At 51.0% G+C, this 26,979-nt stretch overlaps 2 protein-coding genes across 9 annotated transcripts in view; both read right to left on the reverse strand.

The window, feature by feature from the left end:
- The window catches only part of TLK2 (tousled like kinase 2), a 43,447-nt gene extending 42,699 nt beyond the window's left edge, over positions 1-748 (reverse strand). For 3 of the 8 annotated variants that reach the window (XM_055697460.1, XM_055697465.1, XM_055697458.1), the window contains exon 1: positions 457-748. The gene's annotated coding sequence lies outside the window, so the exon portion shown is untranslated. Of the gene's footprint in view, positions 1-138; positions 286-456 lie in introns of those variants that run through there. The other 5 variants (XM_055697462.1, XM_055697461.1, XM_055697466.1 and 2 more) reach the window with 4 other exon arrangements.
- Positions 749-13,152: 12,404 nt separating this feature from the next.
- METTL2A (methyltransferase 2A, methylcytidine) lies at positions 13,153-26,454 on the reverse strand. Its single transcript, XM_055697555.1, has 9 exons — positions 26,327-26,454; positions 24,454-24,545; positions 20,164-20,525; positions 18,762-18,811; positions 18,213-18,273; positions 16,896-17,035; positions 16,001-16,107; positions 15,735-15,800; positions 13,153-14,382 (listed from the first exon to the last, which is right to left on the reverse strand). The coding sequence occupies exons 1-9, from the start codon at positions 26,413-26,415 to the stop codon at positions 14,231-14,233; spliced, it is 1,119 nt and encodes a 372-aa protein (XP_055553530.1). The 5' UTR covers positions 26,416-26,454; the 3' UTR covers positions 13,153-14,230.
- Positions 26,455-26,979: the final 525 nt, after the last annotated feature.

Here is a 26,979-nt window from a genome sequence, read left to right on the forward strand (position 1 = left end):
CCCTGCAGCCCAGGCAGCACCGCCTCAACTCCCAGGCCGGGGATCCACAGGCCGTGCCCACCCCGTCACCTCCCCCGCCGGCCAGGGCCTCCGCGCCCCCCCGGGCCGGGCCGGGCCACCCCCTGGCCCTGCTCTTACCCCCCGCCCGCCGGGGCTGCGGGCCCGCGGGGCCTGCGCTGCGCCCTGCCCCGGCCACCGCGGCCCAGGCCTCGCTCCTGCCGCCTCGGGGCACAGGCCTCGGGCCCTTCCGCCGTGACCCCGGCCCGGCCCCACCGCCAGCGCCGGGCAGCCCCTCGCAACCGCCGCCCCCCGCCTCCAGCGCGACCCGGGGGCGCTGCCCAGCCGCCCCCCCAACCCCCGGCCCCGCCGCCCCCAGGGCGGGCTCGGGCCCGGCGCCGGGCGGGCAGGCGGAGGGGGTCCCCCCGCGCTTTCCCCGCCGCCCCCGGGCTCTCTCACCTGGCGCTGCCGCCGCTGCTGCTCCTGCCGCCGCCCCGCCGCTCCTCTCCCCTCCTGCCCGGGCCCAGCGCTCCCCGGGCACCGCTCGGATCCCGCCGCCGCCGGGGGCAGGAGCAGGAGGAGGAGGAGGAGGAGGAGGGAGGGAACCTGCTGCGGCGGCGGCAGCGGCGGCACGGGCGGGAGGGGGAGGCCAGGGGCGGCTCCGCGGCCTCTCGTGAGCCAGGCGCCGCCGCCGCTGCGGGCACCCGGGCTCCACGCGGGGAAGGGCGGAGGGGAGGGGGGCGGCGGCAGCGGGGGGGGGGTGGGGGGGGGAAGGTGGGGGCTCGCCCCTCGCCGGCTGCGGGGCGGGGAAGGAGACGGGGCGGGTGTGGGGGAGCGGGAAGGGATGGCTAGGCCGCGGATCCCCGGCCTCGCGTAAGAAACCTCGCCCGGCCGGGGTGCGCGCAGGCCGGCGGCGGCCGCAAGGCCTCGCGGCAGGACAAAGGCCCGAGGGAGGTCTCGGCGAGCGGCGGCGCCCGGGCAGGTGGGGAGGGCGAGTGGAGGGTGGGGGGGGGCACCGGGGCTGCGGGGACCCCTTCGCTTCCCGGGGGGGGCGCGGCGGGGCGCGGGCAGGTGCCGGGGCCGGTGCTCGCCCCCTCCCCGCGGCGCTGGGCCCGGCCCGGCCCGGCCCGGCTCGATTGGTGCACACACACTAGTGAAAGCGCGCGGCGTCTCGCGAGATTTGCACGGCGGCGAGAGGGCGGGGGAGGGGCGGGCAGGGCAGGTCAGCGCGGGGGGGGGGGAAGGGGGAGGTCAGCGGGGGCGGGGCATGGGGGGCGGGGCCTGCTCCGAGGGGTAGAGGGAGGGGCCGGGCTGGGGGGGCAGCAGGTACTGGGGGGGGGGGTCGGGGGGTCGGTAGGCCCTGGGGGGACAGGGCAGGCGTGGGGGGGGCGGGGCAGGCCTGAGGGGGGGGCAGAGGGCAGGCGGGGGGGGGGCAGTAGGCCCTGGGGGTCAGGGCAGGCCTGGGGGGGACACAGGGCAGGCCTGGGGGGCGGGCAGGGCAGGCTTAGAGGGGGGACATAGGGCAGGTCGAGGGGGGGTCAGAGGGCAGGCCGGGGGGGTAGACCCGGGGATCAGGGCAGGTCTGGGGGGACAGGGCAGGCCTCAGTGGGGGGTACACACACGGTAGGCCCCGGGGGCCAGGGCACACCTCGGGGGGGGGGGGGACACAGGACGGGGACAGGAGAGGGTCAGAGTGGACCCCGGGGTCGGAATGCTGGGGTGGGGGGGGGGGGTGCTGGGGGGGTGAGGGGGGCAGCAGGCAGAAGGTCAGATCCACCCTCAGGATGCAGACAGGGCTGGGGGTCAGGGCTGGGGGGGGGCCGGGCTGGAAGCACAAGGGGGAATCGGGGCGGGCTGGGGGGCATTTCCCCCTCAGGGGAGCGGAGGTTGACCTGCACCCCTGGAGGTGTCCCCAGAGCGGGGTGCAGGGGGGTGCCCCCACACCCCCTCCAGTTCTTCACCCCCTCTCCAGGCCTCTGTCTTCCACAGCCAGACGGATCCTCGCTTCCCAAACCGCCCTCATCCCCTGGGGGGGGGCTGTGCAAGGGCACCCTGGTGCCCCCCAACACACTATCCTGCTGTCCCTGTCCCCCTGGGGAGTGCCAACCCCCCCTCCCCCAGGAAAGGGTCTGGCTGTGCTCCCCCCCTCATTTGGGGGGGGGATGTGATCAAATACAAGTATCACATGTGAACCCAACCCCGGGCACCCCAGCAGCCCCCTGGGACCCGCTCTCAGCCCTTTGCTGCAACACTCGGGGGGCGGGGGGTGTAAAAAAATTAAAATAATAAAAAGACGGGCTGGTGCTGGCGGCAAAGAGCGCTCCCATGGCTGCTCATCCCACGACCCGCTTGGCTTAGGGCTGGATCCGCTTTGTGAAACGCAGCTGGGGGGGCGAGGGGGGCACCGGGGCTGGTTGGGAAGTGGCCGGGCCTGTCCGAGGGGCGGCAGGCGCGGATTAGCCATGGCAGCCGTGCTTCCCGCCGCTCTTCTGGAGGATTCGCCCGGGCCCGGAATGCCGAGGGGCGCCCGTCACCCCCGATCCACCGATGCCGATTTATGACCGAACTGGAACCTACCAGTTTGGCAAACGCTGGGATGTGGAGAAGAGCTGGCGGAGCATCACGGAAAAAAACGCTCTCGCAAGGCAACGGGGAGGGGGGCGGGGGGGGGGGGGGAGTCGCATTATTTAAAAATTGTTGATTTATCATACATCGAGCCTGGCGTTCCTGGTGAAGTTACTGTTGCAAATGGCTCTCGCAGCGCCTGCCTGCTCTCGCAAGCTGCGTTTCCTGTGCTTTAATCTGGGTTTTTTTCGGTAAAAGAGCCGCTCCAGTTTCAGCTCCTGCTCCGTGAGTCACATTTTCAGCACGACCAGCAGCAGGATTTTGTAAAATAAATAAATAAAGAGCGTTTTGTGTGTGTGTTGTGGTTTGTTTTTTTGGGGTTTTTTTGTGTTGTTTTTTTTTTTTTAAATAATAAAAAGGAAAAAAAATCTAGAGTAAATATTCCATCAGCTGGTAAACTAATCATAGCCATTTAGGGGAGCGCTAATTAGTACCATTTGCAGTTAACATTGTTCAGGGAGGTATAAATTTCATTTGTGTGTTTGTTTGATTTTGGGTGGAGGGAGGAGAGGATCTGGAGCCGTTACACCCAACGAAGGGACCGACTTCCCGTACCCTTCGGCTCTGCCGGACCCCCGCCACTGCCCCTCGGGATGCCGCCGACTGGAAGGGGAGCAGTTCCCCCTCTCAGAGCGCTGGCCAGGGGTTGGGCACCAGTAACACCACACCTACGGCAAACCAGGCACCAGTAACACCTATGGTGCTGCCCCCCACCTTTGTGTTTTCGGGGTGATGGGGGTTGCTTTGATCTAATTTTTCCCGTGCTTTTTGGAGCGACCCTGGCGAGGCTCTTCCTGCTCTCCCCCGCACTGCTGGGCATGGCATTGCCGGGGATCGCGTCAGCAGGGATCGCATCGCCATCAATCTTCTCGTGTAGGCTACCAGACAAGCCCGCGGGGCTACCATTTCCCAATGGTGGTTTGCTCGCTATCGTTTCCACCGAAGTCGGACAGATCCGCCACCCTGCCCTCCTTCCCTCTGGCAGCACCGGGAGCCAGTGGCCTCCTGGAGGACTTACCGCAGACAGGAATGTCGCCCAACAGACATCCCGCGACACACTGGCAAGCCATGGGCTTGACGGAGGACCCGCGGTTGCGGCCCTGGGTCAGGCTGGAGCAGGGTGGTGACTTCCAACAAGGCAGCCAATGCCCTGAGGTGGCACCATCCTCTCCTTGTGCCGTGCCCCTCTCCCTGCCCCATGTTCCCTGCCTTCCGCAAAACAGCTGGGCTTTCTCTTCTCAGGGTGGTTTCGGGGATGGAGCACGTCCCCTGCGGGCATGCACCCCGCAGCGCATTTTGGGGCAGCTCTGGTGGCTTGCTGCCTGAGGGCCCCACGGGCTCAGCTCTGCTCCCGGATTATCAGCAAGCTGCAAGTGCTCCCAAACCCCTTCCTCCTAGCCTTGGCGAGTCGCATCCGTCCCTACCACTCTGCTGCAGACCCAGCGGCCGTCCCTTCTGCCTTCATCCTCCAAAGAGCGGCTCAGAGCAATGCTTTCAGCTGCAGTTTCCTTCCCAAGATGCCAAAATAGCAGCTCAGACAGGACACGGCAGCTCATCTTTCTGCGGCACGGGGTGGGGGAAGGAATCAACAAGTTGCAGCTGTATTTCTGGCCATAAGCAGAAATTTTGGAGTAGCCTTTAAGGGTAGCACATGCTGTCAGCGGAGTGCCAGATAGCTACAAAGGGATTTTAGACAAGTTTGTCAGGGAGCCCGGGTAGGAAGCAAGTTACTGGACCGATTTCCCAGCTCAGATGAGCCTGTAAGTCAGCGACCTCAGAGTTTTTTCCTCCTACACTCCACCAGGACGCTGCTTTGAGCAGGGATGCGCCATCCATCCCAGCCTGGTACAGTGCTTCTTACTGTGCTGTGCCAGTGCACCCGAGACCAGGCTCCCGAACAGCCGTGGTGTCTAAGGTAAAAATCTATTTATCCGTGATCAGACATAGTACACTTGGACGTTTTTTCATGGCATTGTCTCCCGTGGGAGCTGATCCCACAGGTTGGGCTCAGCAGAGAAGTGGTGGACTGTTGTTTGTTTTGTTTTTCTTAAAAAAAAAATTCTGTTTTCTAAATAAGAAAAGTCCACTTACTGGAATGTGCTTCTGGCAAGAAAAGGTGAGTTTGTGTTTCTGTTTTTGCAGGGAAAGGTTTCCTAATTCAAAGTGGCTGGAATATGTAAATATTTAATCATTTTGTATCGGAAAATTCTGGATTCAATTAAAAATTCTAATGTCAACTTTTCAGATACTACCTCTCTCTAAGCCTGTAAAGCATCAAAACCTAAACCATGCTTAAGGTTAGGAAACCAAAATTCTGTTGATCTCAACTTGATTTTCCCCATAGTATTTCAGTTTGTGAACGGTTCCAGCATGTTCGACTTTCTGGCCCAGCAAGAGAAGCGAGTGTTTGGATCTCCAGGAATCCTGGTGCAGGTAAACTTCTCCTTCCAACCCACACTTGAGTGCGGACACAGGAAAACTGTCCTGCTTTCCTCCTTTTGCATTAACTTCCTAAGAGTTCCCGAGCTCTCGTGCTTTTGGAGGAGCTGGTTTGAGAGCTGGCGACGAGGTGGCTATGAGCAATGCGCTACGTACATGGCTGACCAAAAATTATCTCATTCATGGGGGTAAGCCAACCCTCCTACACCATCGTCGTGCCAGGTTCCTCCCGTACAGCATCCTGCTCTCCAGGTCTGCCATCAGCCAGTGTTAATGCTTCCTATTACATCCCCCGTGGCAGCTCTCATCTCCTTGCATCGGTCTCCTTGGATGTCAGCAGTATCCTTGGCATGCTGCGCTTCTATCATGTTTTGAAGAACTACTCGGCTGCTGCAGCCATTTTCTTTGTCACAAATTCGATTTGAGCAGCTCCGGCAGCTCCCCTCCAGCTAGCACGGCGTGAGTAGCAAAAGAAGGGCAAACCCCTGCCTTCGCATCACGGCTTCACTGCTAACACATGTCCGATTTGACTAAAATTTGCTAAGATCTTATAGATATTTTAACATAGCGTGTAACAAGTTCCTTCTGTCTTGAATTCTGAGAAGATAAAATACCAGAAGACAAGCTCCTGATCTTTTTGATGTGATTTTGGTGACTTTCCTTTGCCTCTGCTTTCCAGGCTTGTGAAATACTCTAACCATTTTTTTCCTGGAGTTTCTGTGCTGCCATGAGGTCTAGAAATGCACTGACATAACGTAACACATACACTAAAGAGAGCAGAGATTCCTCTGTCGTGGCAGGATACTGGGGGCTTGGGACTGGACTAAAGCACCAAAGTAAGAGCTGGCATCAGTGATCTCAAACCCAAACATTTTACAGCCACCGTGGGGGAAAAAAAAACCCAACAACAAAAACAAACCCAAAAAACCCTCCAGAGCAAGAGTTCAGCACTCAACAGGTTTCTTAAGGTTTTAGCACTGAGGGGTGACCTCATCTCTCGCCATCACATCCAGAAGAGGCAGCCCCTGTCTGCAGAGCAGCTTCTGTCACACCTAAGTCATGAGTTGCAAGATCTTTCTAGACTTGGGGCATTCAAAACATTTGCCCTTGTGTGGATTCCCCAGCATCTGGTAAGGGCAGGGCTCCAGGCACAGCCCTTCCCTCACCAGGAACATTAAAAGGGTCTCTCCTTATTTTCATTAGACGGGGAGAAAGCTGGTATCTCAGCTACCCAAAGACAACATGCCATCACCTGATTCCTTCCCGAGGCCATTCCGAGAGCCTCCACCCTCCCACACAATGGAGTTTATCTCCGAGGTTGTTCCTGCCCCTCCCTCTGTCTACACCTTCAGGTATCCCATTAGGGAGGCTTTGATACCCAAACCCAGTAGGAAAGCATCCAGGTCCCTCAGCCTCCAGGAGGCCAGCGCAGCCTCAGCACAGTGCCCTGCTCCCCGCAGCACGTGTCCTGCCTGCCACCACACGGGTACCTGCACCCCTGCGGCCACCACTGCCCCGCCGAGGGGAACCAAACCTCGCAGGCAGGAAAGGAACACCTCTGCCATCGCGCCCGCTCTGCCCAAAGCACATGGTACCAGCAAGACCCACTGGTTTTCCTTCTGCATGCACCTCAAAGATGCGATTCTCCTTTATGTGCCAGCAAGTCCTTCCCTGTCCTCACTACCAGCTTCCCAGAATACCAGAAGGTATAATTCTCGGCAGGATTTGCCCCCTGCTTCTCTTCCTCCTGCATGAAACGGGCATAATAACATCCCACCTTACAGGGCTTTTGAAAGCCTCAATTAAATAAACTGCTCTGAGATTTGTGTAAGAGGAAAATTAAATCAGCATCCCATTGTAAAGCTAGAGTTACTGCATGCCTCTCTGTGCAAGTATGTTCAACCCCTGTGTGAACGTCTGTAAATACATACCAACCTTCACAACAAGGCTCGCCTCAGTAGGGAAGAAGTCACCTGAAGTGGAGGAAAAGCCAGCTTTAGTTTTCCACACGACCTTGATCGACCTCTTTACATCCACCCTTGGCAGTCAATGTGGAAAAAACAATGTGCAGCTGTGCAATTACAAGCAGTAGCACAGTGTATCTGCCTAGGTGGTGCTCCCCAGAGGAGGGGGACCACAGAGGAGGGAGCAGAGAGGGATATCTGCCCCTTTTCTTTCTAAACGCGGAAAGCCACATCCCGTGCCCCTGGAGCAGGGGGGCAGGGTACCTCTCCCCTTACGGCCATAGAGCAGATCCCGCAGCGTTCCCCACGTGCACTACAGCGGTGTGAGCCTGGCCTCTGCCACCTGGGACTGGAAACAGCAGCATCCCACTTCACAGGAGCTGAAAGAAAGTTTCAGAGGTCAAAGGACTGGCTGTGAGCCCCCAGAACTCCCCACTCCCCAAATAACACAAGAAGGCAAGAGCTGCAAGGGTCCTTTGGACTACAGAACATTAAACCAACCTGAATACAGCAGTCGTGCTCACACTCCAAATTCAAGCTGCTGTTCACACACTGTGCTGGTGCTTACAGTGAAGACTCTTCGGGGTTCTGTGGTACCAGGGAGCACGGTTTAGAGCAGCAGGGTCCCAGCCCCATCAGGATGTTCCTCCTTCCTGGAAACAGCCATGGACCAACAGCCTGGGAGCTCCAGGCAGGTGCTGACACAACAGACTTGCTAGTGGTCTTTGCATCGATGCTTTCTGGCCCCAGCCAGCTCCTGTTCATCCAGTTGTGGGTCAAAGACCATATTTTCAAGAGTAAAACCCTTCACTGGCACAACATCTCCTGTTGCACCGTACAGCCTGTGGGCAGGAGGTGAAAGCAGAGGCACACGTGGCTCAGCTGCTCTTGCTTCTCCCTGTACGCATTCCAGCCGAGGCACCAGGTCTGGCTTGTGCTCTCCCTGACAAAAGCAGCCGCATCCCACCTACTGCATCCCACCTAGCGCAGCCCACCTACTGCATCTCACCTACTGCATCTCACCTACTGCATCCCACCTACTGCATCTCACCTACTGCATCCCACCTACTGCATCCCACCTACTGCATCCCATCTAGCGCATCCCATCTAGTGCATCCCATCTAGCGCATCCCACCTATCGCAGCCCACCTACTGCATCTCACCTACTGCATCCCACCTAGCACATCCCACCTGCTGCATCCCGCCAAGCACATCCCACCTGCTGCATCCCACCAAGCACATCCCACCTGCTGCATCCCACCAAGCGCATCCCACCTGCTGCATCCCACCAAGCGCATCCCACCTAGCACATCCCACTGAGCTCCGATCAGCACCCACTGCTGCCCACACAGGGCATCTCCTCCCCGTGTCCCACCTTCTTGGCAGTACAAGCTCCCGTTAAGCGAGGCACTCGTGCACAGGAATGTAAAGCACAGAGCTGCCAATTCCTTTCCGTCTAAACCCCCTTGCTTCACAGGAGAGTCCTCCAAAAACCTCCTCCCTCCTCCTCGCTTTTCTAGTGATTTCTGTCTTGCCCTGAAAACATAGATGACAACACTGTCACCATCAGAATCCCACAGACGCTGTACAAACAGACGTTTGCCTGGGACAGGCCCATGTCAAGGCAGATGAACAGCTACAACAGCAAACATCATCCTGATCATCCATCTTCTCTTCTGGACTGATTCTCCCCAACATGGCACCAAACCAGAAGCGGCGGCGCTGCTCCGATTGAGAAATCTGATCCAGTTGACTGATCAGAAGAGCAAAGAAGATTGCATGACTCGGTTTCCCTCCATCTGTCTTTACAGAAGTGGAAGGATAAACCCCAAATCCCTTAAGAACTTGATCCCTGCAGCCTCATCCTCACTCCATGGTGCTGAAACCTGCGCATCTTCCATTGCTCCAAGGGGAAATCACATCCGACCAACCTAATATTCACCAAGGGGAACCCATGCCTGACTCAGCTGCTACTCACTGAGGGGAAATCACGCCTGCTCAACCCTCAGCCTTCTCCGATGGAGTGCCTAGCCGGGTAGGTGAGGGTGGTGGATGTTGTCTGCCTTGACCTCAGCAAGGCTTTTGACACCGTTTCCCGTAACATCCTCGCAGGCGAGCTCAGGAACCGTGGGTTAGAGGAGCGGACAGCGAGGTGGGTCGGGAACCAGCTGAACGGCAGCGCTCAGGGCGCTGGGATCAGTGGCACAAGGTCTGGCTGGAGGGCTATGGCTCACAGTGACCCCCAGGGTCAGTGCTGCGCCCCGTCCCACTCCACCGATCCATCGGTGACCTGACCGAAGGGGCAGAGGCACCCTCAGCACGCCCGCCAACGGTACAGGACTGAGAGGAGCGTTCAGCCAGACCTGGGCAGGCTGGAGAGTGGGGGAGAGGGACCCCATGGAGTTCAGCCAAGGCAAGTGTAGAGGAGGGACGGCCCCACACACTGGTAGGGGCTGGGGCTGACCTGCTGGGAGGCAGCTCTGCGGGGAAGGCACTGGGAGTGCTGGTGGCCAGCAGGTTGCCCATGGGCCAGCAGTGTGGCCAAGGGGCCAGTGGGACCCCGGGGGGTGTGAGGAGCGTGGCCAGCAGGTCCAGGGAGGGGATCGTCCCCCTCTGCTCTGCCCTGGTGAGGCCACGTCTGCAGTGCTGTGTCCAGTGCTGGGCTCCCCAGTTCCAGAGAGACTGGGAGCTACTGGAGAGGGTCCAGCAGGGTCTGTGAGGATGATGAGGGGGCTGGAGCATCTTCCTTAGAGGAAGGGCTGAGAGAGCTGGGGCTGTTCAGCCTGGAGCAGGCGGAGGGGGGATCTTACGATGCCTACAGATATCTGGAGGGTGGGTGTCAGGAGGACGGGGCCAGGCTCTTCTCAGCGGTGCCCGGCGCCAGGACAAGGGGCCACGGGCACCAGCTGCAGCGCGGGAAGTTCCACCTGAACATGAGGGAGACCTTGTCTGCCCTGAGGGTGAGGGGGCGCTGGGACAGGCTGCCCAGAGCGGCTGCGGGGTCCCCGTCTCTGGGGACACCCAGACCCGCCGGGCGGCTCCGTGCAGCCTGCTGGAGGAGAGCCTGCTCTAGCAGGGGCTGGGCCGGGCGACCCCCGGAGCTCCCCTCCCAGCCCCACCAGTCTGCGATGCTGGGACTCATTTGTGCTCAGGAAAAACAGTTCAGTTCAGTCTGGGTCTGTGATTCCTGTGGGGAATCCAACTGGGGACCAGCCAGGGCTCATCCCAACGCAGCGACACAAGGAAGCGCTTCCAGCTTTAGTTACAATGCAATGCCAAAAGCCACTGGCATGCATACATGGAGGTTCCTTCTCCTCATACCTCTGTTTTACTGGAAATAACCAGGTCTCATTTATCCTGGAGCTCTGCAGCTAAGTACAGAATTAGAGCTGGTGGTGACATACCCTGAGAAGGTGAAGCTGAAGTATTTGGGGGAGAAGACAATTGTGTCTGGTCTCACATGCTTCTGGCCAGAAGCATTTGATGGTTACTGTTGTAACAGTAAAAACCACTACGGATGACTTCTGTTTCCCACTTTTCTGTGCTGTCAGAAAGATCCTGTGAAAGCTCCAACTTTAAGGGGAATTTACAATTTATTTATTTTTGAAGTGACGGTATCAGAAATATCCCCCAGCCTTTTGTTCTGTTTACCTCCCGTTCCCTTCCTGCCTCCCAGTTTCTAGCTGATCTGTGGAATCAGAATGCCACCAGAGGAACAAGGTACTGGGGAGGCGAAGGGTTCTTTGCCGTTCACTGGAGACCTCAGCATCACGGCTGGACCAAAAGCTTTTCTGCTGGACTAGTTCTGGCTCAGCCCAAGTCACAGGCTTGACGCATAATCCCTACATAAAAGGGTTATGCAAAGGGTCAGAACAGGTGACAATAAAGTTCCCTTCCTGCCAAAACAATCTACGAACCCCCACAGAAATCCACCATCCTCTGGCAAGAGCCAGGACCAGACTTTCCAAAGCATAAAGATGCCCAGCTCCAGCAGGGCAGGGGCAGCGCTCTGAAGAGCTACGAAACCATCTCTTCTGCTTGGGAGGTTCAACAGGCGACGCTGGCATTGCCTGTAAGGCACAGACCACAAGGCTGGAAATGCTGGGAACAAAACCAGAGCAGATACGTCCAGGATGGCTTTAAAGCTAATTTTACATTGCTAGAAAGGGAGAGGGGAAAAGAAAATAATAAAGGCACTTAACCTGGCTTTTCAATATAGTAAAAGTCAATTTGGAGATCTCCTTTGAACACGCTAGAAAGGCATTGTGCAACCCAGCCTGCTCAGCAGGCCCCAGGTGGGAATGGCAGGAGCTGCTGCAAGTCAGGACCGAGGTACCTGAGCGGAGCCGTGTGGGAGGTGAGACCTGGAGTCGCAGGAGAGCAGCAGTTTCAGAGAGGATGGGAGCTGGCGGAGAGTAATGAAGGAAGTATCTGTCTGTAGGAGGCCTGGCTCGATTCAAGGCCATTAACTTGTGGCTTTCTGAACACCACCAACAGGACTGGAAACAAAAGCATGGCTGCCTAGCATGGTTTGTGTTGAGTGATTGCTTGAATATTCCGGCAGAACGAAGAGCATTAAGAAAGGCAAAGAGCCACTTCAATGGCTGCAGGCTCACAGGGCTGCAAGTTTTTGCATGAAGCCCGAGTCAAAACCAGGCAGGCAAGTGGGATGTAGCCTTGAAAGTAGAAACAAATAAATTACTAGCCTTCATTTTCTCTCATTCAGGAGCTTAAGTTTAAAAGGGAGTCCATCAACTTTAAATAAATCATGTTTATAATTAAAAACATATTTTCCTGCGCTGCATACAAGCCTTTGGATGATTAATAAGGCATTTTTCAAATTACTTTAATTCACACTAATTATGCTGCTTGTTTACCCCAGTCAATAATTTTTGTTCCACGGAGATAAAGCTATCCCAGGAGGAGGTCTCCCTCTGGGGAGCAAGAGGGAAAGGACCCCAGGGAGCTGCCTGCGGCACCAGGAACACATGGGAGGTCTTTCACTGAAAGCTACAGAGCTGGTTACATGAGCCACGTCACATCGAACGCTCACAGGACTCCTTTTGCTATGCCCGGCTCCTTGCCTGGGTAAGACGAGGAGACACGAGCTTGCTCAGCTCCCAGAGGCCTTGAGCTGTGTTTTGCCTAGACCTTGCCCGAGGTACCAACCTTGACAGGGAACCAGACTTTGTAGGTTTAGCACAAAAACACAGCAGCGACTGCACAGCTTCTGGGCTGGGTCAGGCTTGTGCCTGGCAGAAGCCACATGTGCTTAGAAAGAGAGAAGCCTCATCTCTATTTCATCCCTATTTCATTCGCAGACACTGGAAAGTCTCAGCCCTTTTGAAAATACAGCACAACAAACTGGACCAGAATTCTCTTCCCAGTTATTTGATTCCCTTTCAACATTACTTAGAAGAATTAGATATATATATATAAAGCAATGGTGCATTTCCATTCCTGCCCCAGCACCGCAGCTTGCGCCTTTGTGCTGCGAATGGATTTGCTGGGTCACCTTTCCACAGGAAGGGCAGAAATGTCCTGAGCCAGAAGCCTTTGGCTAGCAGACACACTAGTACCTGCAGGGTGACACAGTGACGTGCAAGTTACGAACGGCTCGTGCTGCCACATGCCCAGCAGAAAGTACTGCTACAGCCCCTGCCGGTGCTTCACAAGTCAGGGTGCTCTTGGTGTGGCTGTCCAGGACTCCTGCAGCCTCTCCAAAGACAGCAATGCCATTTCCTCATCTTACCCTTTCTCCTGTTCCAAGGCAGCAGTTATTTCATAACCTAAGTGGCCCTACAGCTGACAGTTATTCTTAGGCAACTGTAAGCTACAAATAAGAGCGTGTAGCTAACAAAACAGACATGTTTTGTGTAGCATGAACTGCTCTTCAGCCAGTGGTGCACACACAGTAGACCTTGTTGCATCATGAACTAAAACAAGGTAGGAGGTATCATCCAAGGTTTTCCCTTCTTGAGAGAAGAGAGCAGGCACTAGCGAGACTCACAACAGAAGAGGAAAAAACCCCTGTAGTTACCTAACGGTGGCCCAAATCCTTCAGCTCAGGCATGCAGAAACATGTGAGTTTCTGTGGCAGCCCAATTTATATTAATCAAACCAGCACTGAAAAGCATTACCACAAAATTTATTCTAATACCTGTTGTACCACACCCTAAAAATAACAAAAGAAAACAAGCTGAGATAAAAGGTATTTGCTGTCAAAGGTGGGGAAATACCTTCAGAAAGCCACAAGGTTGGCTTCCTCTAAGAAATTAAACAAGAGTGGTAGACATGCTTCAGATTTCTTACCGAAGACAGGTGTCTTGTCTACTTGAGTTTAGCACGCCACCGTGACAGGGCAGCGCAGTTCGTGACCCGCGGGCTGCAGCCAGCAAGCACAGTTTCTCACTGTTCAAGCAGAAAAAGCAGGTAATTCTGTGTAAACCCTGGTCCCAGGAGCTGCTTTTGGTACTCCGCAGTCTGGAGGTGCCCCAAAACTGGCATCAGCCCCAAATCTTTGAAAACCTGAACTCTGCCTAATATGAATGTATAGCACCCGAGCTATAGTGTGCTAGCTCCCTAGATGAACTTCCTTGTGGACAGTGAGGGCAAGGCAGCATGATCCGCTTTCTCCACCGAACATCTGCTCACCATGAGGCATCCATAGGGATGCTGGCAGAGAGAAACTAGCGTGCTCTCAGCTCCTGCCCTTGATCGATGTATTTGAACTTGTGGATTTGCACAAACCTGAACGACTAGAAAAGAGCTGCATGAGATAAGCTGGCTAAAGGACTCATGTTAGACCTAGTGACCAGTTGCAGAGAAGATGTATGATTTTTGTTCCCAAACAAGAGTACACAACACAGAGGTAAGGTCAAAGCTCTCCTTCAGTTTCATGTGGAAGTCCAGAGTAAAAGTGACTCGCTACTCAACTTGCTCAGCTGCTGTACGACAGCTTAACCATTTCTTAAGTTGTTAAAACCACAAATAATTTAAAAAACTCAGACCAGTAGCAAGACATCTAAAATACTGCTTAGTCTCCTCTTAGAGCATTCATCCTTAGCAAAACTCCCTTGAAGTGATGCTAGGCACTGTAAAAGGCACTGACATCCTGCGTGCGCTGAACTCCATAAAACCACATCTCACCAGGAGGAGACACTCATGGCCATGGAGAGGCTCCAACCTAAAAGCATGCCATTTCCTCAGAGCTGAGGGGTGGCAGGCTTGCGGTATTTGCACTGGATCCATACTCGATACATCGTCATTTGTTTCCCACGGTTCACTTGCAATCGCCGATCAACCAGATTCTGGATTTTCTCCAGCCCAGCTGCCGTGAAGAGATCGTCTAATTCACCTGGAAGCAGAGAGAAGGAGATGAGGATGCCGTAGCTTTCATTTAGACGGTACCTGCTCACGCTGAGGAGTAAACTGTGTTGCAAGATGGGCCAGAGGAAACTCACAGTCTCACTCTGGCAGGGAAACTTAAAGATCAGACAGGACTTAACTACTGTACTACGGGGTGTTAAGATCACCGTTCTAGTTTCCCTTGAGTTTAACTTCTACCAAGGAAGGAAAGAATTACTTGGAGGGCAACTAGAATTACAGAGACTTGACAAAGAGAAAGCACCAGTAGTTTCAGACACGGGCATTGCCTCTAGTGACTGATTAAAGGAGCATCTTCTGGCGAGTAGGGACAGATCCGTTCCTTCCCCCTCCCCCCTTTCTGCAGAGGAATTTCAGAGTCTGCAAGAGCAAAGAATGGGCTCAGCCTTACGCGTTTAAATGGTGGCAATAAGATCTGTGCTGTATAGGCTGGAGGGAAAAAAAGACTCATCAAGGTTAAGTTTGGGGGAAAAAAATCCTTCAAAAACCACACCCTGCTGGGGCCCAATCAAAGCACCAAGAGCCCCGGAGGCTGCAACACTGGCAGGTATTCCTGACCGAGCAGTGAGTATCGCGGTGCCCCAGCACACTGGCCGTGGGCAAAGCCAGACCGAGTCCTGCTGAGCAGCAGGGAGCTTGTTCAGCTGCAGCCGGGGAGCACGTGATTCGTGCAGTTTCTGTAGAAAAGGGCTAACAGGTCCCAGCTTGCGCTCTTTTATCAGATGCTTGCCATCATGGAGCGTTTGCCAAACACGCATTAAACATTAATTTTGTTGTGACAAACAAGACGTGCAGTGGGGAAGGGAATAGTTCGTTGCAGTTGTGCCACTGCTCTAAAACTGACCATGCAGAGGGGCCCGTGGTGGAAGCGACTGAAGGTGCAGCTGGTGATCAGCGGGGAGAATGCGAACCCTGCTGAACACCAAGCAGCAGCAGAACTGGAGGGGCTGCCTCAGCTCGGTGCTGAACCGCACCCTTCTTACTTCCTCACAGAACAATAAAGTTAAGAGAAGTTCCTTCAAGTGGTGTCCATCTCACTCTGTCCTCCGCAGGTGACGAGACTCAAGGAGAGCTCCTCCAGTCCCACCCCTCCCAGTGTAGCAAACACACTAGTTTTCCTCTAAAGGGATTTTCCATTAAGGAATTTGCTACACTATATTCACACCAGCAAGTGACAAGCCCAGGTCCCTGTGAAATTTGGAGACATTTAGAATTTCACGCTGCTCCAAGAAAGACAGGCTGGGAAGAGCTGGTGGCAAAACCCGAGGGCACAGGGACAAAAAGGGGTGAGGAGAGTCACAGGGACGTTTTCTAGCCTCCTACCTTGTGTGAAGAAGTAGACTCTGGTGCCATCACCTCGCACATAGAAGTTATCAGACAGACATTGACCTAAGGGCAAGAGGGATTTAGACGTTTACCAGTTGTCATTTAAAAATCAGCAACTGCCATCCAACAAGAGGCACTTCTCCCAGCACACGCTATGCTTAAGGGGAATTAATGAGCTGCCTCCTGAACAGGGCAGACACTACTCCAGAGAAGCATCATGTATTAGTGATCTGGCAAGACTCCCCACAGGGAAAAGAGAATACCTTTCTTAAACCGAAGCTGGGCCAGATCATAACGGCCATAATCTCGTAACAAAATCATTCCTCCTGGTTTCAGAAGGCGACTCAGTCTGTTAACGATGCACTGCATCCTGAGGAAAGAACAAAACAGAAGTATTCAACGTTCTACAGAATGACACTTGTTTCCTCCTCCTACTTTCCAAAACAAAGTTATAAACTTTTACATATGTTTCAACTTCATATAAAGAGCTACCAAAAGCTAGAAGTTTTTGGAGCTCTCTCAGGCTTAGGTGGGCTGATTTTATTTGGCCACCTTATTTCTGACACTCCCTGATTCTGCTTTTTTTTCTATAATGATAACTTAGCCTGGCACAGGAAGGATTAACTGCTGTCTCTCATTAATTACAAAAGGATCGCCACTGGTTGCTGTAAAACAAGTAGTAAGCGAACATGAAGAAAAATGCTGTGAAATAAAACCAAAGAGAACAAAAATGAGAGACTAGTGCAGGCTGTAACACACTGTCACTTTTCTTAATGATTTTCTGAACCTGTCCTCTCCCTTCTTGCCACCTCCCATACAGGAAATTCCTCTAGCCTTTGAGCCTTACAATCTAGCAGCACACTTTCCACAAATAGGTGCTGAGTGCTCAGCGTGGCTGGGGTTCAGAACAGGTGAGCAACTATGACTGCAGCAAGATGCCACTTATAACCACTTAGCACTTCAAAACCACACCTACCCTGTGCCAAAATTTATTACAACAGAAAATCCTGCAAATTTCATTTTCAGAAGCTTAATGGTAAACTGGACCAGAGAAAGAACAAACTTTAACTTTCCTTGAGAGGAGGGGACCTATATTTTAAAGAACTCTAGTTCTACATGCATTATCTTCTGCAGCCAGAAGGAATTATTAAAACTTACTTCTCTGGGAGAATTGCTGAGAGGACAAAGATAAGAATAACAACGTCAAGACTCTCATTTGGCATTGGGAAAGGACTTTGGTCATTGCACAGGTCATGGACGAACGCAAAGCAGCGAGAAGAATCGTATTCTGCATTGTTCTGTATTTAAGGGGAGAGAAATTAGAGCATTAGCAACAAACTCTGAACTCGGTATTATCTGGACATGTGAGCATTTTAACTTTCACATAAAAAGGTGGTGTCTGCAGAAATCTGTTCCGGCCTCACTGGACCAAGGCAGCTGGGGTCAGACAGGTTCCTTGGTCAGACAAGGATCAGGGGTGAAATGTGAAAAATAAGTACGCATGGGAGATTTACAAAGAGCTTGGGACTTGTTACATTCAGACAATCAGCGCTGCCGAACCCCTAAAACTGGATTGAGGCATTATTGCAATTTTAAGGTCAGATTTTCCACTAATAGTGGTAAGGAGTGAGGGATTTTCACTGTTAAGCTGGAGATCCTTACAAAAGTGAGAGTGTCAGGGCCCCTCTCTGCATCACTGAAAGCAATATTCATTTCAACTACAAGCAGACTACTCCCTATACCCCAAAAATCAAATCTGGCTGCCTAAAGTTGCAATCTTAAAAATCACATTTAAACTTCTAAAAGAAGTGGTATATTTTTCTAAAGCTGCTGCTACTGATTGCAGTAGCCTCTATAAACAGTGCTTGTGTCACCTTAAGAGGATGAAATGGCATGCTGCCTCTGCTGCTGTGCTCCTCATCTTATCTCCTGAAGTGACTGATAACATTTGAGACTTTATATATTTTCAGTTCTGTTCTGACCTGAAATTTGTTAGCTGTATTTGTCCTTTGACTAAATTCCAGCCTCCTGCTCCACAGACAACAGTATCCCTCCTCAGCTGCCTGTGCAGAAGCAATCAGACCATGTTCCCAGAACTGCAGTGGCAGTAACGCACAGACAAACCAAAACCAGCTTCAGTTCCTGTTAAAAAATAGCCGGAATGTTTCCAAGGTTCAGCAGTTACTCAGCTAAAAGAGCACTGGGTTTCAACAAGTACTGCCAACCACAGGGGAAAGAAAATCTGGCTGACTTGTCTGCTGCTAATGTGACACTTTGAGAGTCCCAACTTCCCTCATTTCTGCACTTTGATGGCTTATTTTCCTGATTTACCAGTACAAGGGTCAACATCAGGGCTAGCTCAAACAAGAAAGCTGCCAACACAGCCAGACAGCCGGAGGCAGCTGTGATACACTTGTGTTAACGCGCAGTTGGCGCCATGTAATTCCCACCTTGGTAAGTCACCACTGTGTTTACCTGGACAAGATCCACAGCTGTTGTAGAAAAATCACAGCAATAAACAAAAAGGCCTGGGTCACTGAAATAAATAAAAGAAACTATCACCACTTATATAAAGGTGGTCCAGAGGAATTAAGAAGTGTCTCAAATGCACAGAGCACAGAATTGGGAGCTAGAAATCCTGGGCTTTACTCTCTCTCTGTCAAAGATGCCTGGTGCAAAATCTGGTGGATCACATTGCTCCTTTATGCCCCAGTTATTCTCAGGTAGAACTGACTGCTTACTTTTCCCTCTGGAACAGGAGAGGCACTAAGGCCTGTATGAAAATGCTTTCACAATGAGATGTGTAAACTTGCATCACATTTTGATGGTTGCCTTCCAAGACCAAACACTTCCAAGCTCAAAACACAACTGTTTGAAGTTGCAGATGGCAAAGGTAGCAAAGGTACCGTTTGCATCTGGCCTTTCTCAGAGATTATCTCAACTAAGAACACATGCAACATTTTTCCAAGCATTTTTCAGAGGCTGGTATATCATGCAGGTAAAAGCCTACTGAGGACTACTTACTTGTTGGTTTGTAAAATTGGGAAGACTGTATTTCCAGCACCACAGCCAACCTGCACAAACAAAGCAGATGTACACATAGTGAAAATAATTTCTTCAGCCTGTCCCATGCAGCTGATTTCAAATCATCTCTCTACAGCCATGGAACAAAGAGCAACTCATGAGTAACAGCTGAGCATAGCAGTGACTATCTGCAAATCTCACTGCAAGATCTGAGTACGTTCAGCTCTGAGGAGCAGACTTACTTATACGCGTTTGTGGGAAACCACTAAGCCGGTTCTCGTAGAAATCTTACTAACAAGCTATATAGTGTTACTCTTCTGAAAACTGTTATTGCTGGAATCGCAAGCATAACAACCAGTATGAGTCACTGAAGCACTGGCAAAGGCCATGGATTAGTTGCATTCACATCCACAGACAATCAGAGCAACAGAGAAAGAAGTTTTCTTTACTATAATTACATCCTGCTGTTTCAGAGCTTCCTTCACTAGACGGCTTGTCCTCAAGTTACAACTAGGTCTACAATGATTGCGCCTTTTTACTCTTTCTGCTTGTTCCCACTTGAAGAGAAGATGGCTCACCAAGTGAGTTTGGGGAATTTTCCTCTGAATGTTTAAGGAATCAGTAAAATTGAATTAGACTGAGGAGAAAACACCACTGATGGCTTGCCGTGACAGATATTACCAAGAGTACTCGGGTGAGACAGGAAGGCCACAATGGCCCAAGAACATCAGAGTATAAGGAAGTCTCAAAGCCTCAGATTAAATAAAAAAATTTAAAGGAGAGTTCATATTATTGACTTTCCCTGGAAGGGCAGAACTTCCACAGGACATGAAGCACTCAACAAAACTAGCGATATCTACAGTGAACAAACTAGAGATGGCAGAGCAAAAGGTCATTCCCAGCTGTGAGGAGTCTAATATTTACAAATCCAACTGACTTTTCTGGGACAAACCCTCTGCCAGTCTGAGATCCCCTGTTACTGCACGGGCCATAAGGAACAAACCAAATAGCATCTTTACATACTTGGTTTCACTGTTTTGTTTCACACCTCCCAAAGCAAACAAGAGTCAGCACAAAAATGCAAAACATAAACAACATGGGAAAGCTTTATACAGACGAGAACCAGCTTCTTCAAAAGATGACTTTCAAATGCTTGTTTCAACATCTGACAGGAATAGTTTGTCTTTTAAACTCAGAAACTTCTTATGGTCCTTGTGCTCTGCCAATTCACAGTCTGAACCAATGGATTTAATTCCGTTCTAAACTTTTTTGCATTTTACTGACTTAAGACAATCATCCCATTCACTTGCTGTTTGCCAATGATGCATAGTTTTATGTCTCAGTCACACTAACGCTGACACAAGGGACTGTGTGATGTGTGACACTGTTTCACGGCTATTACCTCTAATATACGGTAAGATGCAGATGATCCTGGGTAATCTCCATCACTTTGATTCAGCTCACTATACTTCTGTGTAGCCAACTCTTCTGTGCAGATCTTAGGTGTGCTTTTTATCAGGTTTAACTGATTCTCTGCCCTGGTTTCCAATGAACAATGTCCCTTTTCACAGCTTCCCAGCCCTTCGTTGTCGGATTCTTCTTTGTTACTAAATTCATGCACAGAATCCCCATTTTGATTTGGGTTCCTGCTAGGTGCCAGCTCAGGAAATTCAGTGAAGAGCCAGTGCCTGTCCTTGAAGAAGCCATTTTCATGGATTTTATAAAAGTCATCCCAGTACCTCTTAGCATTCACCTCATATTCCTCTGTGAATACAAACAAAAACGTCACCAGCAGCCAAATCAGAAGGTCTCAGAGTTTAATCAGTTTAGACAGCGAGGGATCACTGCAGACATCTATTCAGCAATCTGCTTTAATACGTAAGGTTACCGACTGAAAATCCCCTTTATTTCAACTGTGCCATCCCCCATAAACACTCAGCCTGCCTCCTCACAGTCACTTTTTTAGGACTGAAAAAGGGAGAAGATATAGAAGAGGCAACTGTCTCCTGGTAGGATTTAAGGGAAGCTAGCAACCGAAAAGGTGTCTTTGAAGGAGACTGGAATGAAAAAAATCCAGGTTTTACTTCCATCTCTAACATTAACTTCTTCAGTTCACTGGAACAATTCATTTGGAGCCTCATGACAGTAAGTCTCAAGCACTTGCAACTTCTAAGGAATTCTACAACAGCTGCCTGGACTGAAGAGCTCCTGTCTAACACGCTACCCCCTTTTTTCAGATGGAGAAACAGAAAAGTTAGTCAACATACAGCGCTGGCAGAAAGCTCAATTAGCATTTGCACAATACTCCAAGATTACGAGACAGAACGTTTTACACAAGTATCGCTAGAATCCAGTCTACAGCACTTTGTGCATGTTGGAGCATCACACATTTGTGGAATAAAAACAAGAGGGGAATCAACAGAAGTGAACACTGTCATTATACTGGAGAGCCAAGGAGGATAAAGATCGTAAGAATGAACTTTAGCAGCAAGCATTGCCATTTTCACACCAAGTGGATACACTCCAGTAGCAAAATGAACATTACAGAATGCTGGAAGAACACTTGCAAAGCCATGATCTAGTGAAATTTGAGTCACCCACAGAATTATTTCCACACATCTTCACAGATTTCAGATCAAGTACAGTTCGAGGGGAACTATTTTTGCCATGGGAAGTACGAATCCAACTGGCTTCCCAAATTCTCATCCGTGCGATGAGTTCTCTGTCCTGGGAAATAAGAGCTAATTATAGCATCCTATGCCTGTCATCACCCAGAGGCATTAACATCCACAGCCAGAGATCCCAGCTGCATTTCAATAACATGCAATTCCTTAGCCGTCTTTGCACAGCAACAAGTGCATTATTGAATGCAAATGATTCTCCCACAATTAAAGACAACGACTGCATGTGAGAATGGATAACCTCTCTCCAACATCTACTACTAAGAGTAGGGTTAAGAGAAAGAGCAGGCATCTTAAAATTGGAGATTAGCATTATTATCTGAGCTGCAGTTTATTTACTAGTCTTTCTGGAAAGTATACAAGTGTTTAGAAGATATCTGAAGGGAGACAGTAAAACGAACCAATAACACCTGGAAACATATGTAGCCTCAGCCAAATATAGACAAAAATTGCTTTAAGAATCAGAAGGCAGTCGTATGTGTATTTTTAGCAGGATCTATCCCTGAAGCACTAAGAGCTATACATAAAAAATAATCTCTTTACCTCAACTACCAGGATTTTTACCTTTTAAGAAGTTTTGTCCTTAAACCCCAAGCCAAAAGAAATGATATTGTCTGATATTAGACTAGAGCAGTAAGTTTGTGCCATGATCTCACTGCAGCTCGAAGGAAGCAGGGTCAAGTCAGTTTGCTGTTTGCATAGGAGACCTCAGTGGCTGCTAATGCCAGAGGAAGAACTGCTACTGAGTCGTGCCCCAGTGCACTCCTTCCTGAATTGTCACTTCTTCCAAGTACTACTAGGGATATGCACGGCTGCTGGGGCTGGAAATGCTCTTTCACCTAATAAAAGTATAAAGTTCTGATTCCTGCTGGTCCCAAACAATCCCATGACAGCCTGACGGTAATGGGATGCTTACCTGAGGTGCTGGGGTGAAATTCCAGCCTAGCCATTTTGGATTCCCTGTATTTTTGCCACAGTATACGCTGAACAAGACATTGCGCTCTTCCTGTGTTAAAATATTGTGAAATTCTCTTGGATGTACTCCAATCCATGTGTGCGGAAGCTTTGTTTAAAGCTCATTTACCTTATAGCCTAGTGTTTTCAAAGGACTGGAATAAAGGATCAGTAACAATATAAAAGCAAGAAATCAAGGGGCAGCCGACAAAGATCATGCAAGAAACAGATTTAAAGTAAAAAAATGACCGTATTAACTTTTCAGTCTGACTTCCTGCACAATTTATACCAGAAAAGTTCACATAAACCTTGCTTCAAGATCTTTTTTGTGGTGTTAGCTCATGGGGACATAGGTGTGCGAGCCAGATTCCTCCAGAGGCTTTCTTGATAAGGACTCCTGACTTTTCTGCTCGTTTTTGTAAGGACACCCCCAAAGCCAAGCCCATACTCACCCCTTCACACTGCAGAAGAAGGGCAAACAAAAGTAACTGTTCACAAAAGACAGGAAGAGAACCAGGGACCCCCTGAATTGCATGGGGGCTAATTATAGAGCCTCAAAAGGAAACCGAGAAACTCTTCCACTTCTTTCTTTGTTCCCGGCCAGGAGACACATCTTCAACATACCCCATAGAACTTCTCTGCTTCTTCAGAACAAATTCTGACAGCCCCAAAAAGTCCACAGAGTAATACAGCCATGATGACCAATAGTCTGCCTTTGTTCTCCTGCTTGGACATTACTGATTCTCAAAATACTAGACCCTTCAGGCACATTTGGCTGGGCTGGCTTCCCTACATTTCAGCCATCCCATTGTCTCCACACGCTTCCCACTGAATAGCAACCATCAACATTTGACTGGCCTCCATTGTTCAGTCTGGGAAATACATCATGAAGACCTGACAAACTGCTCTAACAGCAAATTGCTCCACAATTTCATAGTTGTATATAGGTTCTTAAAGCATGACAGACAGTATCCTTTAATGTTAACCAGATTTTAAGATGAAGTCAACACAATGGGCATCACAATAGAAACTGCTGGATACTTCTGGGAATCCAAGAAATTAGGAGGGTTGCTCTTTGGTGTAATTAAATTTGCTATTGTGAACACAACTGGAAGCTATATGGGAAGTGTCTCAATAGCTCCAGTAGTGTTCAGCATAGCCTTACAGATGACACAGTCAATTTAATTTGAACAAAAGAAGTAGATCTGTCCTAGCGCTCGGCAGGGTAGAACAAGATCATCATCAAACAAGACTCTTATCGTACCAAAGAACAGGAAGCCATTTCCCCATCAGTTAAGGGACTGGATGATACCTCTAACAGGCGTGGAGGAACATTATTACCAACTCGGAACAGCTTCAACTATATTAATTGACTATAGAACTCTGCACCTTTAGCTTGATTCAGATTCAGGTAAGCTTTACATTTTGGCTGTATAAATATCCTTTAAGCCAAGTTTGAGGAAATAAAAATTTTAGAATCCCTCTTCTGCCTCTTTGATGATAAGCACTTCAATCAGGATAAAATATTTTTTTAATTCGCTTCTGATTTAATCACTATCATGCTGTTTGTTAATTTGGTAGAGACAGATACGGACACTACTTTATTAGGCACTTAGGAGAAAAACTGAGCTTGAATTAGGGATAGCTCTGCAGCATGCAAAGAAAACATTGGCTGATAGAAGTTAAGTTTTAGAGAACAAAAGCAAGCAGAGGCAATAACGCTACAATGAAAGAAGTTTGTTGATAAGGAACACTAACAAGTATTTAAACATACACAACATGAACAAAGCAGCTCAACCAAAGATGACTCCTCCCAGCCAAGACCATTTCTGTTCAGGTAAGATGAGTCTCTGGAGAAGGTGGAAAAGTCACTGAAAGGTAAATTAGGACCAGAAAGGTTCCTCCTCCTCCTCCATTTTTTATCACCAACAACTAGGAATGATTCAGGAGAGAGGGGAAGGGAGGAATAAATGACGATGCATACGCAGCTCTGGCCAGACTGTTCCGCTCTTGTAGTGTAAGGCAAGATTTTACATTAGAAGATTATCCAAAAGTACCTTGTTTATCTTGTGGCAATAGCTGTGAGCTGTTCTCTTGAACTTTACTCCTGGCATTTGCTTCCTGCTCTTCCGACCATTCCACATTATCCCTGTTGTGAAAAAGAAGATGAACTACTCAGCTAAGAATAGTAGGGGAAAGACAGAAAGAAAAGAGAAAGGTCTAGACAGCCCTCCAAAGTGACAGCTGTGGAGCTCTTCCACGATCTCCAATTCTAGCTCAGCAGCCACACAAGAGCTATCAGCACATACCGTTCCCAGTTCTGAATGAACTGTGCTTGTAGCATTACAAAAGACGTAACTGGAAGGGATCCCAAGAGACACCAAGTCTGTCCCCTAAGATACTCAGCCAAGCTTGGAGGAAATAAATCCTTACTACAAAACCACGAGGGCACTCAGCACGAACTGGCCTCCTTGGAGAGGAACTGCCATTCTCACACAGTGAAAAACACTTGTTCCTACACAGACAATAAACAGGTAGACGCTTGTGTGCTTTCAGTCAAGCAGGTCATCAACACAGGCCACCTGATTTAGCTTAGAAAACTACAATTTCTTTCTCAAGTTTAAACAAAAAAGGCAGTAGGGTTATTTGGAAGGTAAAGTGCTATATTAACATTAAATCCAATTATGAGAAAAACACGCAGGAAGCTTTAAAGCATTAAGAAGTATTAATAACTTAAATGTGCATACGCTATTGTGTAGTCATTAAAGCGATTCACTTGACCTTTTCTCATTAAAAGAAGTGAACGAGAAGCAGAATACAAGGATCAAGAAGGACTATTCTGGCCTCAGGAGAAATTAGTCTTTTGATATTACTTCACAAAACAAAGACTTAAACGTCAAGTCTGTGAAAAACTAGATTACTAGCAGTTTCTGCAGGAAAGTAGCATTGAGGATATGCTTTTGTAATATACCTTTGGTATACTATAGTCCCAAAATGAGTGACAAGCTGATACATGTGCATATTACTTTATTACAAATTAAGCATACTCAATTCTTAACAGGGTATAGCAGCCAGAGACCAAAAGTGGACATGCAAAATACCTCCAGATTCCAGCAAATCTGAGAATTTGGGTGCTTAACATATCTTAACAGAACAGCTTTCTCCAGCCAAAGACCTCCTGTTCCAAGCTGACACCTGGCACTATCTCCCACTGCTACAGCATCGCATGGCAGCAGATGGGTGAAATGATCTTCGCTCCGTTCCTACATTAGTCACTAATGTCCGCGGATGGAGAAGTGTTATAGATTTCTGCGAGTGGCTAATTCAACTTTATTAACTATAGCAATGAAACAATTGCTACAAAGCAAAGCAGCACATTTTCCAGACAAATCAAGGGAGCCTGAAGAATCCCAACTGTTTCGGGAGGAGCTAAGGAAGGCTCAGGACCCCCCCGGGAATAGCACTCCCAAGTACCTGCCGAACCGGGCAGGGCCCTCCTGCTCCTCCAAATCCTCATGGCACTGCCTGCCATGCCAGCAGCGGCCCGGCCCAGGGATGCCAGGCCCCCGCCATAGGCTCCCCTCGCTGCCTGGCCGCCAGCCCCGCACCCACAGCCCCCCCACCTGCTCCGTGCCCCGGCGGGCGCTTCAGAGCCGAGCCCGGGTGCCGGGAGCAGGGTGCAAACAGCTCTGCGGCGGGGCCCCTGCGAGGCGGAGCGGGGCAGCTCGGGGCTCACCCACCCCGGCCACCGAGAGCCCCATTACACAGCGCCTCGCCCCAGACCACCAGCAGGCCCCCCACAACCGCCGCGGAGGCGCCACAGGCCTGCAGCGCCCCGGCCGGCTCCCCGGGCCTCTCCGGAGCGACCAGCAAAGCGCTGGGCACCCGGAGCAGGCACCGACAGGGCGAGAAGGCGGCGGCCGCCCTCACCAGGCGTTGTGCTGGAAGAGGCGGGCAGGATCGGTGAGGAAGCGCCTGCCGAAGGGCCGCCGCTCCGGCGCCTCCCTGGGCGCCGCCATGACGGCGCGAGCGGAACCGGAAGCGGAAGTACCGGCCTCCGCGTCCGACGCGAAAGGGGACTCGGCGGGCGGCGGTCACGTGAAGGGGGTGGGTCACGTGGGGGCGGCGGCCGCTGCCTGAGGGAAGCGGCGGGGCGGCCGCGGGGGGTGGCCGGGGAACGGCGGTTCCCGGCTGTCGCTTCACGTCTCGTACAGTGGGGTGGGGTGGGGTGAGGGAGGGCCCCGGGCCCAGCCCCTGCCGCCGCCCGGCGCTCAGCGGCCTTCGGTGGCGGCCAGGCCCGGCCTTGGGCTGCCGCCCGTGGCGGAGCGCGGCCTACGGGGCTCGGCGGCTGGGAGCAGCGCCTGCGGGGGGCCGGGGGGAGGCAGGGGGCTGTGACATGTCATCCTGGCTGGTTTAGCTTTGCGACTATATTCCTTACCTGCTCTGTTTGAGCTTGGCAACCGCATTGTTTGTTTCAGAGGAAGCGCCATCGATAGACCGCTGAGTGACCCCTGGTTGTAATTTTATCCTAAGAGGGAAACGGTCGTATAAAACTTACAATCACTGAGGAGACTCTGGTAGCT

The sequence above is a fragment of the Falco cherrug genome, chromosome 20 (genome assembly GCF_023634085.1).
Source record: "Falco cherrug isolate bFalChe1 chromosome 20, bFalChe1.pri, whole genome shotgun sequence".
In the NCBI taxonomy this organism is placed as follows: domain Eukaryota; kingdom Metazoa; phylum Chordata; class Aves; order Falconiformes; family Falconidae; genus Falco; species Falco cherrug.